This window comes from Cornus florida, unplaced genomic scaffold, assembly GCF_030987335.1.
Source record: "Cornus florida cultivar Cherokee Brave unplaced genomic scaffold, ASM3098733v1 CherokeeBrave_3.0.0_Hap2_Chr09, whole genome shotgun sequence".
Taxonomy (NCBI): Eukaryota; Viridiplantae; Streptophyta; class Magnoliopsida; order Cornales; family Cornaceae; genus Cornus; species Cornus florida.
In genome coordinates, this window is record NW_026775579.1 from 22,176,974 (window position 1) to 22,195,298 (window position 18,325).

The 18,325-nt window shown below is 34.8% G+C and overlaps 2 protein-coding genes across 2 annotated transcripts; both read right to left on the reverse strand.

Annotated features, from left to right (window-relative positions):
- Positions 1-743: 743 nt before the first annotated feature.
- Positions 744-2,099, reverse strand: LOC132272409 (uncharacterized). Its single transcript, XM_059773567.1, has 2 exons — positions 1,633-2,099; positions 744-1,546 (listed from the first exon to the last, which is right to left on the reverse strand). The coding sequence occupies exons 1-2, from the start codon at positions 2,097-2,099 to the stop codon at positions 934-936; spliced, it is 1,080 nt and encodes a 359-aa protein (XP_059629550.1). The 3' UTR covers positions 744-933.
- A 173-nt stretch (positions 2,100-2,272) lies between these two features.
- LOC132273591 (uncharacterized) lies at positions 2,273-3,859 on the reverse strand. The gene is made up of 2 exons (XM_059774572.1): positions 3,809-3,859; positions 2,273-2,915 (listed from the first exon to the last, which is right to left on the reverse strand). Exon 2 carries the CDS (start codon positions 2,832-2,834, stop codon positions 2,343-2,345), a length of 492 nt encoding a protein of 163 aa, XP_059630555.1. The 5' UTR covers positions 2,835-2,915; positions 3,809-3,859; the 3' UTR covers positions 2,273-2,342.
- Positions 3,860-18,325: the final 14,466 nt, after the last annotated feature.

The window sequence follows — 18,325 nt, forward strand, 5'->3', positions numbered from 1 at the left end:
GTGGGAAATTGTTTCTCTATTAGGGCTGTTGGTGTTTGGGCAGTAGTGGAGGAGCACAAGTTGTTGGACTCTATGGCGGGATGTGATATGGCGAGTGGCTCCTGCTTACTGACTCATGTTACTAATTTACCTTTGACCCTTATTGATTATGGTTGTTTAACCCCAGTCTCAGTTGCTGGTTCTTTTTATCCGGGATCGTCAGAGTTGCATCCCACTTATGTTTCTCACGATAGTTCTTGCCATATCCCTCATCCTAACAACTTCCAATTCTTGATTTGGAATTTTCAGGGGGTGGGTAATACTATCACAGTGCAACAATTACTAAAACTTCAAAAATGTCATTCTTCGGATGTTATTGCTCTCCTTGAAATGAAGAACACTCCACCAAAAATTCAGCGGCTGAAACAGCTATTAAAGTATGATTTTTATTAGTATATTAATCCGGTGGCCATGGTTGGGGGAATTGCATTGTTTTGGCACGTACATAATCTATTTTGCATCCTTGATTATTGTGAGTATCAGGTTACGATAGAGCTTAATTCTGCTCGTCATGGAGTATGGGTTCTTACCTATAAAGTATGGACACGGAACACGAGACACGGATACGGCGACACGACAAATTTTAAAAAAACAGGACACGGACACGGCGGGGATACGGCTATATATATATATATATATATATATATATATTCAAAATTCACAATTCATCATCTAAGTATTTAAGAACCAAGCAAATAATTTATCACCTAAAAGTCATAAGTTCAAGAACTAAAAATCTATAATATATGCATCTTTTATCATTGGCCATTGATCACATAAGATTCGTACAAATAATAACTGAACAGTTTACTTATAAAAAAAACAAAAAAAAACTGAACAGTGATTAATTGAGAACAGTGAGCCCAAAAAAGAAAAGGAACTCTATAATCCTCTTCATTGAGTTGGATCTTCTAGAAATTCATTGTCATTTCCATCTCCCTCATCGGTAAATATCATGGCCTCCAAGTCCGGTTCATCAAGTGAAAGATTTGCAATCTCAAGTATTCCACTACCTTCTAAGGAATCAAATGCATCTCCCCCAACATCCCACATCTTAGTTTCACCCACATTATATTGTGGAGTTCTCCTTGATAGAAGACGAAGATTGGAATGTACAAATACCAAATCTTCGGCTCTTTGTGGTGCTATCTTGTTCTTCTTCAAAGATTGGATAAAAGAATATGTACTCCAATTCCTCTCACAACATGCGGAGGAACAAGGATGTCCAAGTACATTCAAAGCCAAAGATTGGATGAGGGGTGTTGAAGCTCCATAAGAAACCCACCAAATTGCCGGCTCCATAAGTCCTCTATCATTCAAGGAATCAACCGATCCAAACTCTCTAAAACCCGCCGAAAAACAAGCATACTCTTCTTTAACCTTCCTTCTCTCCACATCATTAGTAAAGTACCTTTGGAAGCATTTTTCTCTTAAACTTGAAATCTCTTGATCTCTATGTGGAGGAACACGATTGGGAGCCTCTTGAAGCCATTGTGTGCTATAAAACCTAGAAGTGACAAAATGATAGCTAAAAGTTAATTTGACAAAAATTCAAATTAGAACCTAAAAAATGTATAAAATATTAAAAATTACCTTGGATTCAAGGAATGTGCTAAGCAATGAAGGGTTGTGTTGCTCTTACTCCATCTAGCACTTAATATTTCGCGCACCACCAAAAAGAATGGAGACTCCTCATGCTCTTGCTTTCTTTCATGATGATAAATAGCGGCCTTCACTTTAGCTATCATGGAGTCCCACATCTCATACACCAAGTGAAGACAAGGAACATCCGTATCGGCCCTCCTAAGCATATCATAGATTGGCTCAGTAAAGTTAATTATGTAATCAATATCTCGCCACCAATCATCACTTACTATTTTTGTCTTGATAGTTAAGGCCCTTTGAACATTATCTTCCCTATAAGATGTCCAAAAATCACTCATCACCATGTCTTGGAGACCACGTTTTATTTGCTTAAATCTTCTTAGCATCACAATCATTGAAGCAAAACGTGTATCCGCAATAGAAAGCATGGTTAATTTCACATTTTCATGAAACATTGTCAATCTCATGGAATGATTCATTATAAAAATTTTAATAAACATACAATCATCGATAATAGTTGTAATCCAATGGCATTCTAGAAAAATAACTTCATTGGCATCGGTATTTTTAGCCGCACAAATATTTTTCAAAGCAATGTTGAGGGTATGAACCACACAAGGAGTCCAAAATACTTTTGGAAATTGGACTTCAACAAGCAATCCTACACTCCTACAAACAGGAGCATTATCGGTAATAACTTAGACCACATTATCGGGTCCAACCTCTTGAATGGTCTCCTTGATCAACTCCGAGATGAAAAATTTATCTTTGAATTCACCTTCACAATTTACCGCTTTCAAGAACATAGGACCATTTTCACTCATAGCCATAAAATTGATGATTGGCCTCCTTTGTGGATCCGTCCATCCATCACAAACAATAGTAACACCATTTTCCTTCCAAGAATCTTTAATTGGAATCATCAACCTCTCTATGTTTGCTCTCTCATTTTGAAGAAGAGTAGTCCTCAACAAGTTGTAACCAGGAGGAATATAGCCACTAATACCATTATTAGAGGCATAAGTGTAAGAGGCAACATAGTGTGGGTTCCTTGCAAGGTGAAAAGTCAAACCGGCCGAGTAAAACATTCTTGCAATTTCACTATGCAATTCATCACGAGCTCCAAGATTAAATGCTTTTTCAATCGCCGAACTAGTTTTCCTCTTTCTTGGTTCAAAAACATCAAGCATAAATGGCCCACCTCCTGTGCTTACATTTGCACTTGATAAAGATCCAGCTTTGCTTGACTTTGTGGAAGGTGGCAAAGGAACCTGTTTGGGCATCCTTCTCTTAATTCTTATTTCAGCTTCATTAACTAACCTTTGCATTTCTGCTATATGATCATTAGTCACTTTTTTACATGCTTGAATGCCATGCCCCGAGATTTTTAGCAAATGCACTTTCACCCTATAGTATGATCCCTTAAAATTCCCTTAACAATAATTGCATTGAAATTTTATATTTCCCCATCCTCCCCCAACCTTATCAAACTTTTTAACATATTTCCAGAGAGGGGTGTTATCATCAGGTTCAACCCCACTGCTAGAACCTTGCACATTCATTTTCCTAATAACAAACAGTTATATATAAATACAAAATTGCAAATAAAACTAAAACAAATAACAAGACTAATTTTAATAAATTTTATTCATCATTCTTATAAAAATTTCAAAATAATTTTTTTTCCCTAGTGCTAATAGTGGCAAATTCCTTCCAATTCTCTAAGACTAATTCAACTGTTAGTAATGGCTTAAAGAGGCAAACTACACTAGGTAAAACGTTTTAAATGCAATTAAAGTGTCATCTTACCAAATACGGGCAAGTAATATTTGAATCATGTTGTGTCAGGAGATGGATAACAAGATAATTTTAAGGCTTTCATTATGATTTCTCAGGGCTCCAAAAGGAAGAGAAAGTGAGGAAAAAAAGTCAGTTCCAAATAATACGGTATCGTTGAATAATAAGCTTTTTTTTTTTTTTTTTTTTTTTTTTTTTTTTTTTCCCGGTAAATTGCTTATCTAGTTCTCTTTCAGTTTCACGAAGTCTTGTAATGTTGTACAACTTGTACATGTAACTTAAAAAAAAAAAAAAAAATCTTTTTCATGTACGTTACAGAGGTCTAATTGAAGAAGATGAGAGAGGAAGTGAGAGAAAAGAAACTTACTTGGTGGAGTTGCCGTAGTAGACACCGGAGATACGAAAAATTTGGTGAAGAGTTGCTATCCTTGAGCTCGTAATCGCATCTGAGGAGAGGAATCGCCTTGTAAAGGAACAGAGGATTTGGGGATTTTGGGTCTAGGGCACAGAAGACAGAACCGACGACATTTAGAATTTTACTGTGTAAGTGTGTAGTCTTTAGTATATATTATATAATTGTTTTATATTTTTTTCAAAATTTTACTTTTAACTTCTAAAATTAGTAAATTACATTAGGTACCCATTTATCTTTAAAAAAATTACAAAATAAACCCCGCCGTGTCCCCCGCGTGTCCGTGCCGTGTCCGCCACGTGTCCGAGCCGTGTCCAATAAAAAATTATTTCTGGACACTCCGCAGAAGTGTCGGATACGTGTCCGACCCTCGGATAGGCGTGTCGGTGTCCGAAAAGTGTCCGACACTAGTACGTGACCCCTGAGAGGAGTGTCCGTAATTCATAGGTTCTTACGATTATTTATGCTAGTATGGATGATAAAATCTGATCGGCCCAGTGGGAGTATATTAAAAGGATGCGGAGGGATTGGAATAACCGATGGGTTATTATTCATGATTTTAATGATCTATTGTGCCCGTCCGAAAAAATTGGTGGTATTGCCAAACCGTTTTGGGTTCTAAGGAATTTTTGAAGTTTAGTGGCTGATTGTGGTCTATTGGACTTGGGGTTCGATAGATATCCGTTTACTTCGTGTAATGATTGGAGTGGATCAGGTAATATACATAAGCGATTGGATCGGGCATTGATTAGTAAGGCGTACTGTCATTTGTTTCTGAAAGCTCGGGTTCGCCATCTTTGTAATACCCCTAATTTTAAAAAGGACTTAATTGGAATTAAATTATTGTATTTTAGGTGCTTAGGTGGATATGTGTTTATGTGAGTTCATGTTATTTGTTTAATTGCTAATTGTTTAAATTGGTAATTGATTTCTTTGTGGTTATTGAATTATATGCTTATGTTGATGTTCGTTAATGGGTTAAATTAATTTGTTTGTTTAACTGGTATTGTCTGTTTAATTAAAATTATAAAATAGGTGACTTGAATTGAATGGTTAAATAAATTGTTTCAATTAAGATATTTGTAATGACCCGGTCATTTTTCTTTATTTCCTTTTTTCTGAAATTTTACGGATAAATTTTTTCCGTTTAATTTTCCTTTCTGAGTTCTGTTTCTCGTCGTTTAGTGTCATCTCGAGTGCTCAGAAATGGTTTTTGAGACTTTTTCGTTTGGATTGACAACTTCCTTTGAGGACCGAGTCATTTCCACATTTTCACTTTTCGGACACTATTCACTTTTTGTTCTTTTCCCTGTTTCGTCCTTTTCCCTATTCTGTCTTTTCCCTGTTTGTCACTTTGTTGGCAAAACCTCACCTTTCGTGCTTGAAGTTGGTTTTTGACTTCACGTGTCTTCATTCAAGGTGGTTTCCACGAAATACGTATCTTTACTTTTACAAGAAAGTACTCTAGTTGCTCCTGATGTCCATAGGGGCATGGATGCATAGTTCTTTCGAATTATTTTATTTTCTTGGGATGTTTTTCATAAATATATTTTGAAGATATTTTATTTCAGGGGTATCTAAGAAAATATTTTTGGAAGATATTTTCATTCTGGGTCATTAGTGCAGTTATGGGTCATTGTGCAATTAATGAAAGTTATTGCAAAAATACCTCATCTGGAGCTTGGATCCTCGTAGGGGATTCATTTTCACATTTCATCAAGTCATTTACTCTTAGAATTCCGTTCTGGTCGTTTTTCTCCAGTTTCAGAGTTTCTGACCCCGATTGCTGCCGAACTTGTTCGAGGCGTATCTCTCTGCTCGGGACTCGGTTTTTGACGTCGTTTCTTCCATTATTCATCTTTTCTCATTTTAAATCTTTTTCATTCACAGAGTTTTCCCATTTGAGCACGTTTGTTCAAAATCCACTTTTCCAGACCCGATTGGGCCAAATAGGGGACTTAAAGAGAAAAAGTCAGAATTTCTTCTCTCTCTCCTCTCTCTTAGCTTGCAGCCATGGCTGCCAAGGGGCTGCATGCTTCATCTTCTTTTTTTGGCCACTTCCCTTGAGTGAAACATCGTAGTGCCTTAACGTTTAATGCTTGTCTTGACGACGCGCATCTTTCACCCTTATTAGAACCCATTTCTGACCAAATTTTGAGTTCAGGTTTGAAGTCAAGTTGTGATTTTCATGGGGTTTCCTTTGGATTCTTGTTCATCGTGTTGTCCCCAACAAAACACTTCGGTATCATCGGATTCAGAGCACTTTTATTTCGGTGGGCCTTTGAGATTTTCATCTCAAATTGAGGTAGAGGGTGTTATAATTTATTTTCTAGTTATATTGCATGCTTGTGATGCATATACAACTTGTTTACATGCTAGTATATTAAATCTAGAACTTTTGATTATTTATTTTCTAGTATGAGATTTGATTTTTTCGGTTGCTCATAGCTTTGTTTAAACATGTGGCATGATAGAATATTGCCCCTTGATATGTTGATTGACATATATTAAATCTAGATTATTTGGACAAGTAACGAAGATTTTATTTAATATTTATCTTGAATAAAATATTAAATCATGTGGCCTTAATTAGCTTGAAATCAATGTGTGTTAGCATATTATATTAGGCCCTAGCATGCTCTTCAACATAGGTGAATTTGAGAGTAATCGGAGGTGTTTTGAAATCTAGAGAATATTTAATTAATTGATTAATTAATTTATTCCATGCGTACTATTTACTCCGTTTGAATTTCGACTTGATATTCTCGATATATATGTCATATAGTTTCACATATATTAAATCTAGAATATTTGATTAAGTTTTGAAACTTCTCATTTATTATTTTTCTAGTATTAAAATTTAATGCTCATGGCTGTGTCTTGCTTATAAGTCACTTGTATCATGTTTTTGAATCAAGTCTTGACAAGTTGTATAACATATATAAATTTGAGATCATTTAGATGAATTTCAAAACCTAGAGATTTTAATTAAATGAAATAATTAAAATCCATTCAATAGCTCATTGGTCTTGATTAAGTTTCTAACTTGGTAATCATGCTTTCCTTGACAAGTTCCCTCACGCGTATCAATTTGAGAATAACTGGATAAGTTTTGAAACTTATATTTATTTATTTATTTTGTATGGAATTAAATTCACATGGTCGTGTCTTGTATGAAATGAACTTGTAACTTGACATTGAACTTGCCTTTGACATGACCTTTGACTTGCCTTACTCGTAGAATAATTGGACTTGCCATGTAATCTTGATAATTTAATCCCTTAAGTAGATTAAATTCCTTTGTATGCTTCCATCGAGTTAATCATGCCTTGATATTGAATCCTCGTTAAACTTGTGAATTGTACTTGTATTTCATGAACTCGTACCTTTTTATCAAGCATCGTGAACCTTGTATCTTGATTTCATTAATGTACTTAATGAACTTGCACATTTGTCTTGGAACGATTTAATTACTCACGTGTTGCTTAGTAGGTAATTGAATATGTATTTTATACTTGTGGTATATGTACTTCAATGGATTTCTTATGCTATATATCTTGGTTCTAATCTATATAGATCCATACTATGATTTCTTGACATTTCACATGCCATCATAGTTGTGAACTTAGGGCATGACTTGTGTGTTCCAAAGTCTTGGTTGTGCATGAAACGTGGTAAATGCATTTCTTATATTTTGATACAATCTTGGTTGCACAACTTATTAATTTTGGGACTTGGGATATCAATCAAGAATTGACATGGCTAGGACTTGGCTCTAGTATGGGGGAATGTCCTCCTACACTATAGTGCACACTAGGGGAAAGGTATCCATGGGTTAGTAGCCCTAAAGTGATCTCAAGAGTACGGTTTTAATCCGGGCGATTTTCGAGTTTTCCACATTAGTTGATTTTACTCTTTAAATTTCAAGTTGCTATTCCTTGAAGATTTAAACTTGTCATGTGTGTGAAATGCTCCAATCCTATTTACTTGCATAGATATTATGCCTTGTTCTTGATTTCATGTATAACTCTTTTCGCGTTTCATAGAATGTTCCATCCTTGTTTAATTGCATAGATATTATGCCTTGTTCTTGATTTCGTGTATTACCTATTGCGTTAATTGGAATGCTCCAATCATGTTAATTGCATTGATAATGTAATTCTTGTTAATTTATATCCATGTATACTTCTTGTCTTGTTAAATTGGAATGTTCTAATCATGTAAATTGCTTTGACGATTTGATCTTTGTTTTCTAGTACCTTATTGTCGTGTTGTGTAGATTATTCTAAACCTTGCTTAATTGTATTGATAATGCAATTCATGTTAACTTATATTCAAGCATCCTTCTTGCCATGTTCCTTGGATTATCCCAATCTTGATTTGTTTCACACATGTATATGTATCATGATTCTTGTTATTAGTACTCTAGGTAGCTTAGGATGCTCCCTGAGTCTCATTTTGATATAGACGTTAAGTGGTATGACCATCTTGAACTGTTCCATGTAGTATAAAAATCTCTAAAGAAATTGAGTCGATGCATGCTCATTCTCTATGAGTAAACTTATTTACTCACCCCGAAGTTACTGAGGGATTTGTTTAGGTACGAAGACTTGGTTCGTGATGCTTGTCGTTCATTAGGATGGCTTGAAGTTTCGAGTTTCTATTTCATGCAAGTGTTAGCATGAAGTATCATTTGGTAGCCTTATGTATCAAACTTGTATTCTTTGATTCCATTGTGTAATATGTACATAAGTACACTCTTTTCATTGTATTCAACATGTATAACATGAGGCCAAGGGCCAAGCATGTTCATATTTGCACTTCTACTCATTTGGCGCCACCTTTTGTTTAAAAATGTAATTTTTCATAACTTTAAGGTTTGGCATGTCAAATCTTGTAAATGTGATGTAATAAGGCCATAGGCCATAGTAGCATGTTTAAAATACCATATTACATTTGTGTGTATGTTCACATCATCACACATTAGCTTATAATGCAAATTGATTACGCCATAAGGGATTCCAATGAGACTTAGGATCCTTTTTTCATTTTTGGTGCACAACAGGTTCTTATGCACATTCTCGAACCATTTTGGCCAACCGAAATGCCACTTCGGTAGACCAAAACCCTTTTGGGTTTCATTGTTCAGTAAAAATTCCAATTCCAGTAGCTATTTCACTGTTCAAGGCTCATTTCGGTTGACTGGTTCTCTATTTCGGTCGACCAAAGCACCATCTTTCATCTCGAGTCACAAACCGGTCGACCGAACTGAAGGCTCATTTTGCTATTCTTTTCTTGGCTCATTTCGGTTGACTGAAATTGAGCTGCTTTGTGAGTTTGTTTGGTTTGTTGCCTAGACAGGTTGACCTCGTTTCATTCGTTCCCACTTGACCTCGTTTCATTCGTTCCCACTTGACCTCGTTGATCTTGTACAAGCCATTTAATAGCGTACATGGTCTAATTTGAACTAGACTTTGTTCCCTTGGTCGTCATTGGTACCATAGGGTACCATTTAACCTTTTTATCTTGGTTTCTGCTTCTGGTTATTTCCATGGGTTCCGTGACTTCATGGAAGGTCACGTTTACGTCTGAGAGATGATCTATATCTCGTCAGACTTTGGTTTATCTTTTGCTTCCTCACATACTTTATTTGAGTTCCGTGACCTCATGGAAGGTCATTAAAGTGTCTTAGAGGCGTGTAGTGCCTTAGGAGACCGATGTCTTATTTTTTGCTTCCACATCTGGATCCGTTATTGGGTCAATCTTTGGTTCATCGCTGACCCACTGGGTTGAATCAAAACCCGGGTCATGACATTATTCTTGTAAAAAATTTAAGAGATTTATCTGTTATCTTTCTAGAACACATACAAATAAACACATAGTGAGTTTAGAGTTGTCTTCAAATCATGATCGTGATCATACAGTTGCATCTACATCGATCAGAGAAAAGCAGATCTACTTCTACATTAAATTCAGACGATTGAAGAACAGAAGTAAAAGCGATCACACTTTGAATGGGTTGGAGTATTCGAGGAGTGTTGTCTAATCTACCTGCTACTCTTATACAATTATTAAACATAAGCCTGAGGTCAAATTGTTGTTGGACGGGGAGTCGTAAAGCAAAATGATTGTCAGCAATTGGTATTTGGTAGAATGATAGGGTGTGAGCCAGAGTCAAAGTTCAGTGTACTTTGTTTCAAGCATAGTGGATCGGTTTACTTTGGGCTACACAATCCACGAAGTTTTTCCCATACAAACAGTTGACGTATTTAATCAACTGGGGTTTCCTTGCTAAAAATTCTAGTGTTATCTCTAACTTTTACTTTGCTTCATTTTATCTGTATGTGATTAATTATTTAATTACTAAAATAAAGAAAGTTGGAAAAGACACAGATTTGATTAAAAATAATCAAAACTTTCTAAACATTCCACTACGTACGACTCACAAATTGGTATCAGAGCCAATCTCTACACATTGAGTTGATTCTTGTGGAAAGTTTTGATTGATTTCAAAAATTTGTTTTAATCATGTCTTATGCGTTGAAAGAAGGTGGCTATAATCAACGTGGTCCTTTATTTGAAGAAGATAATTACAATTTTTGGAAATCAAAGATGAGAGCCTATTTCTAAAATTCTGGTGGTAAAACTTGGGCTATAGTTGAATCTGGCTATTCACCACCTACAGAAGATAAAACTGTAGATGGTAAGGAAGTCAAGGTCTTAAAAGATCCTTTTGCTTTTATTGCTAATGAAACTGAGTGTAATAATGCCAATAGCAAAGCTTTATATGCAATTATTAATTCTGTTATTCCATCTGAATATGCTATAATTTCTGATTATAAAACTGCTAAAGAAGCTTGGGATATTTTACAGGTTACTTATGAAGGAACTTCAAAAGTGAAGTTATTCAAAATTCAGATGCTTTCTCATAACTTTGGGAACATCGTGATGAAAAAAGATGAATCCTTTTATAATTTTTATTCTAGTCTTCTTGAAATAATTTCTGAACTACGTCACTTAGGTAAAAAGGTTAGTGATAAGAAAATCTATGAAAAAATCTCAAGGTCTTTACCTAAAAGATTCCAGATTAGAGTTAAAACCATCACTGAACATTGGGATTTGACTACCTGTAAAGTTGATGAGATGGTAGGTTCATTGAAAACTTTTGAGATGCAAAAGTTTGATTAAAATCAGAAAGAGAAGAATCTTGCTTTAAAATCCACATAGGTTGAGAAAACTGTGGATGACAACTCTGATAATGATTTTGCTTTTCTGTCAAGGCAATTTAATCAAATCTTGCAAAGGCAACAGAGGAGAAGGAATAGCAACACGGTTAATCCTCAAAATTTTGATAAGTCGTCGAAATTTAGGTTTAATGAAAAGAAAGTAGAAGAGTCAAAAGAAATTGAATTCACTTGCTGGAATTGTGGTGGCAAAGGTCACGCATCCAATATTTGACTTAGTCCTAGGAAAGAACAAAAGGATAGGAATACAGAAAAAGCAATGAAAGTTTCTATGTCTGAAAATTGTACTTTAAGTGATAATGATTCTCCTCACGATGATAGTAATGATCTTTCTTATGTCGCTTTTCTTGAGAAAGGTCCTCATGTTGTTACTTTATCTGACTTTGATATTTCAGATAACGAAGACAATGAAGTTCATGATGAACAGGTGCAAGAGGCTAAAAAAGACGATAAAAGATTGAAGAAGATGGTTGAAGAAACCATTAAAGTCAAACAGGTAATTAATAAGCTAGCAAAAGAGCTTATCCAGGTAAGAGGAGAGAATAAAGATCTAAAGAAACAGATTGATGAAGGAAAAATAAAAGCGTTTGAAAGCAATTCTGTCATTACTGAGCTTGAGAAGAAGATCATCATTTTTGAGGATAAGGTAAGTATTGCTAACTCATTAAAGGAATGTCTTACTTTGAAAAATGATTATCTTGACATTGAATTAAAATCTAAACAAGATAAATTGAAAGGATTCAATTTGAGCAAAAATAGTTTGAATAAGATAATCAATAAAGGTAAGGATATGAATGATAAAACTAGATTAGGATTTGTTAAAGATACATCTAGTAGTCAAGGTAAAATAAATTTTATTAAACCTGCTGATTATCATATGCCTGATTCATATATGTCTGATGCATCACATCCTGATATGTCTTATGTGCCTAAATTGTTGCATTACACTTTTTGTGGTAAAAATGGACATAAGTATAACTCATGCCTTCACAGGAAAAAGAAAGAATTTTCTAAAATTCGTTCTCAAAATTGTCATGCTAAGAAAAAGGTGTCTTCTAGGAAAAAAAAAAGAATGGGGTAACACCTAAGATTTCTAGAGCTAAAAATTTTCCTATGAAAGAGGTAAAGAAAGAAAGAGAATTTCAGGAAATGAGAATGAGAACTATTTGGATCAAAAAATCTGATTTGATTAATTATTTGTCTGTTGAGTCCATGGAACAAGTTTCCAAAAGGATTTCACCTTCAAACTGAGTCCTATAAAATTCAGTGATCATGGCTTATGCTTAAAAGAAAATTTTGTTGCCATTGGATCATTTGTTAGGGTTTTGAGTTTCTGATCATAGTCTTTGTGATATATTTGTGAAAATTCTTCCATTGAATTTATGATCTATCTTTAAAAGCAAATTGAGACACATGATTTTTGATTAAAAAATAGATTATTGGTTTGTAATCTATACAATGAAAGTTGATTTGCATTGATTAAGGATTTTTAGATTTAAATCTCGTTCATAACCTTTTGTGCACTAGTCCAAATCTGGAAAAATTTGATTGAAAATCTTTGAATTGTTGATTAGGTATATTAATCATAAAAACTATAAAGGTTATTGTCTGAAAAACAAAATAGGAGCTTGAAATCAAAATAAAAAAAATGATAAATTCAGCTTGAAATTTTTTTAAGATGATGAATTCTTTGTTTAGGAAAATGCTACCTATTGAGATGTGTTTGAAAGCTCCCATTAGACTTTGAAGTGGAGCTAAATGAGTAAAAAGAAAGGTGGAGACAAGTTAAATTGGGGAACTGTTGTCTGCTCTTTAGAGTGAAAGCCACCTTACTTAGAAAAATTGCTCAAAGACAATTTTATCTTGAAGCTTTTCGATCAATATGGTTTGGACAATGATTTATTGATAATTAATTGAAAATTGATGAAATGGATTGCACACACACACTTGAACTTGCTATATTGATTTCTAAATGTTTCATTAAAATTTACAAGTTAAAATTCGTGTTGTGATTATTTCCTGAGAATTAAAATTGATTAAATATTTTGTGGAGTTGAAATTTTCATTCATAGATATCTCTGAAAATTTTCTAGAAATTTGATCATGTGTGGACTTGAAAGATTTTGATTGAATGCTCACTGATTTGTTCTTTATTTATTTTTTTTTTTTTTAAAATATTCAAAAACTATAAAAATTCAAAAATATTTTTGATTTTAGTTTGTAGAATTCTTTTTGCTTGCTTTGATCATTAAGAAATTCAAAAAGTCCATTAGAAAATTTTTCTGGAAAAATTTCAATTCTGCCATGTCCCTATCGGTTTTACATTTTCCCTACCGGTTCAAAGTACAAAGTAGCAAGGCCAAACCTTTCTGGCACTTGGCTACCGATACCACAAGTTTGGTACTAGTTCAACGAGTTTAACCGTTCTCTAAGGGAACACTGCTTTTTGGGAACTGGTTCCCAACTGGGCTACCGGTTCTTAGTAGCATGAATAGGCATAAAAGGAACCCATTTTGGTTTTTGTTGGGCATTGATGCATACACTATTTCTCTTTATATATATTCACTCTCTTTCTCTATAACTCCATACATATATACATCATATATCTCTTCATATATTGTATCAATCTTATATCATACTCATCATAAATTGCAAGTTGAACATGAAATCATCTCTTGGATCATGAGATTTGAAGATTAAAGCTTGAGTTTTGAAGAAATTTTGTGGAGTTTGGGTTTGAAACTTTTCTAGTGGATTGGTTAAGTTTGAGTGAAGATCCTTGCTTTGTTGAAGATTAAGACTTGCTTGGGTAGTGTTTGAATCATCTGTGCTTGTTATGGTGATTGATTGTTGGGATTTTGAAGATTTAAATCAACCTTGTCCAAGAATAAGTGTTGAAGCGCACTCCAAGTGTTCGACAAAATTATCGAATGAACTTTGAAGCCTCAAACCAAAATTTTTTGAGCACAAGATGCCTCCAAAATTGTCTCTGAAGGCTAAAGGAAAGGGAATTGCTACTCCTCCACCTCCCAAAAGAGCCGAAATGACGATTTCCATCCAGGAACTATAAGTGGGTTCACATGTTTCAAGGGATGAACCAAGTTCGCCTATGCGTTCTTCCTCGCCTTCTACTGAGGTATCAGCTGGGTATCCTTTAGTTTCTGACATTGAGAAGGTTAAGCTTGCGAGAGAACACTTCTACAATAACCATGTGTGGAAGGTGTACACTAAAGTGTACAAGGATGGTCCGATAAAGTTAGAATGGAATGTGAACTTGAAGAAGTTTAGAGATACTTTGGGGAAAAAGCTCGTTGACTACATTGAGAAGCACAATTGCCTTTTCTTCACAAAGATGGAACGTACCTACAGTCTATACATAGTACATTACTTTTACTCTAATATCCGAAAAGTCTATGATTCAAGATATTTCAAGGGTTCTTTGTTTGGCAAAGTTTATGTTGTTGATGAAGAGCAATTGGAAAAATTCTTGGGACACCGAAGAGATTTACAAGCACAAGGTATTGTCTTCCACTTAATCATTTAGGACTGAAGTGGGAAGATATTTGTAATGTACTGTGTGTTCCAGACTCGCTGAGATACCCTGATTATATACCATCTCGTTATCTCACGGATGAGGCGGCGTATCTGAATTTGTTTGCCATCTCCAATCTTAGTTACTTTAGAAAGAAGGATGTCATCTCCTCAGATCAGGTGTTATATCTTATATCTATTAATGCACAGATACATCTTGCTGCTTCTATCTATGGGTTGATGGTTATATACTACAAGAATAATACCAAGAAGAAGTTATCTCCATTCCCTATGATCATCATGGGTTTGTTTCGGTAGTTTGAGATTCCATTTCCACCCCAAGCTCATCATATTGAGATTATGTTTGAGATGGATATTAGGGCTTTTAACAAGTCTAAATCTGCCAGGGCTATAGCTAGGAAGGCTAGTAGGGGTTCAGCTACTTCATCATCTCTTCCTAAGATTACTCAAATTTTTCTGTCTAAACAGAATTTCACCACAGAGGATGCTAATCTGCTTTACTCACTGATTCTTCAGAATCAGAAGGCTGTGATGGATGTTGTTCTTGATCTACAGGCCGAGGTTAAATTTCTTAGAGAGTAGAGGACGGGTAGTGTAATGACCCGGTCATTTTCTTTCTTTTATATTTTCGGTAAATTTCTTTTTTTGTCTTTTTCCCTATTTCGTCCTTTAGTTGTTTTTCATTTTTCCTTGCATAACCTCACTTTTTGCACTCGGATTTGATTCCGGCTTTGCATACATCCATGATATTTAATTTTCATGATATCTACATTTTCACTTTTATAGAAAAGCATATTAAATGTTTACTTTTCTTGTAAAAGGTATAAATGCACAACTTTTGGTAATTATTCTAAACTTGAGGGGTTTTGTGTAATTAAATAAAGTAATTATTTTTCATCTTAGGGACCATTTTGTAATTTTATTTGGAAGATATTTTCAAAAAGGACCTTTTTGTAATTTTTGAAAAAAGTGACAAGTGTCACATTCCTAAGGTACCACTTGTCGACATTGTGGAGGAACCACTTGGAGGCTTAATCTCAAGACACATGGAGGGTGGAGATTTAACCATTTGTTGGCCTAGGATAGGAGCACTTGTTGGCATGGATGGTTGACAAGTGTAGGTTTGATATTTAATCTTGGAAGCCTACTTAGATTCATGACAAGTGTAGGCTTCACAATTGGTCTTGAATTAGTGTGTGTGTGAGAGGTAGTGCAAGAGCACCTAGTGAGTGGAGAATCCCACCATTTTAAATTAGGGTTTTCACTTTTAATTCATTTATCTTTTTCCTCTCAAGAACCCTAACTTAGCCACCATTGGAGCAAAGCTTAACTTAGAGCTTTGACTTCAATTTTGATACCCCTCCACTCACCTTAAACCATTAAGCTTGGAATACAAAGCCTTGCCTCACTCTACTCTTCATAACCCCAGAAGGAAAACTTGAAATTCCTTTGCTTCCCTTGGATTCAAGAGGGACAATCCTCTTGTGAGGTAGGGGGTGTTATAATTTATTTTTTCAAGTAATTTAATTGATCTTGTAATGATATATAAGTTGTATACATGTCCTATGCTAATTTAAAAGATAAATGACTCATGGTAGCTTGCATATAATTCACTTTAGACTTGGTATATTGCATGGCCATGACTTGATCTTTGTGGTATATTAAATTGGTATGATTTAAATGAGCTTTTAAATCTAGAGAATGAATTTAATTTAAATTGATTTAAATTCTACTTAATTGTACCATGCTTAAATTCCATTTTTGACTTGATATATGGCATGTCTATGAGTTACTCTTTGTCAAATATTGAATTGGAATCATTTGGACAACTTTTGAAATATAGAGAAATTACTTAATTAGTTTAATTAATTTCTATCTCATTGTTCTAATGATTTAGTCATTTAATTCATGGAACCTATTGTGTTTTATCACATGTCATGACTTATTGCGCAACGTGTTGATTTTGGAAACTTGGGAAATTATAAAGAACATGACTTGGTTAGGACTTGGTTCTAGTACGGGAGATAGAGAGCTCCTTACACTATAGTGCGCACTAGGGGAAGGTACCCATGGGTTAATAGCCCTAAAGTGATCCCAAGAGTATGGTTTTAATCCGGGCAATATCCAAGTATCCACTTTGGTTTGATTTCACATTTAAATTCCAAGTTGTTAACTTTGTGAATTTGTATCTCATTATGCTATATTGAAAGTTTTAATGTAACTTTAATAGCATGGATTGAAGTATATTAAATTGCAAACTTTGTAATAAGTTAAACTTATGCATACTTATTCCCTACGAGTAAACTTGTTTACTCACTCCGTAGTTACCGGGTGTTACTCAGGGAAAGAAGCAATATTGTGGGATGCTCAACAATCTTAGACTTGCTAGACTACTTGGAGTATTTTTTTTGCTATGTTAGAATATGCACTTGTTAGCATATCACACTTTATTTTGGTTATTATGTCAAAAACATGTATTTATTGTTCAAACTATGTTATGTGCACTTAAGTGCACCTTTTGATACCCTACGGATGTATTTGTAATGAGGCCAAGGGCCAAACATGTTTACTTTAGCACTTGTATTCATTTGGTGCAATAGTTTGCCTTAAAAGCATATTTTAACCAACCTTGGAGGTTTAGCATATGAGATTCTTGTAATTGACATGTATGAGGCCATGAGCCATTGTTTTACATTCAATTATGCATATTAAAGTTGTTGACATGTTCACACACTCAAAACTCCTTGAAAATCAGTTTTAAACTCTCATTTTTGAACCAATCCATGAGGGAAATTGAAAAATGGGTTAAACCTTCACATATTTGGCATATAGTAGGTCCTTTAGTAGCTTTTCAAGGTCGATCGAAACACCAAATCGGTCGACCGATGGCTTTTGGGAATTCTTTTGTACAGTTAATCATCCATTCAAGTAGCCTTTTTCACTATTCAGAGTCATTTCGGTCGACTGAAACTCAATTTTGGTGTACCAAAACTCCCTCCTCTCAAAAATACATGTTTTCAGCAAGTTTGTGTCTAGTTCAGTCGACTGAAACTCTAGTTCGGTCGACCAAAACTCCCCTCATACACCTACCTTCCAGATTTGGTTTTAGCATTGAAGTTCCAACTTCAAACGGTCATATCTCCTTAATTTCTAACCCAAATGGGGTGATTCTTGGGCCTAAAATCAATGATTTTGAGTCAGCTTTCCAATGGTACCAATGCCATTCTCAGATATTCATGTTTTAGTGAGATAGGGTCAGTTTTTGCTTAAACCGGGAAAGGGCATTTTTGGGGAATTCTTGGCCAAAGTTCTTAGAACCTCTTGGAATGTTGTGAAATGATTAGATTAGGTTGGATTCACCTTTTTCTGACTTGTTTAGAGTCAATTTTCTCCATTTAATTGTGAATTGACCATTTTACCCTTAATTGATGGATTTAGCCCGTTTTGACTCTCATTTCCTCTTTTGCTCACTATAACTTCCGTGACTTCATGGAAGGTCACATTAGTGCCTTAGGGATGACTTCTATCTCTAGAGACTTTAGTTTATCATTCGATTCTGCATTTAGGATCCGTTTCTGGGTCGACTTTCGGGACATCACTGGCACACTAGGTTGAATAAAACTCGGGTCACGATAAGTGGTATCAGAGCTCCTAGGTTTGAAAACCTTAAGACGAT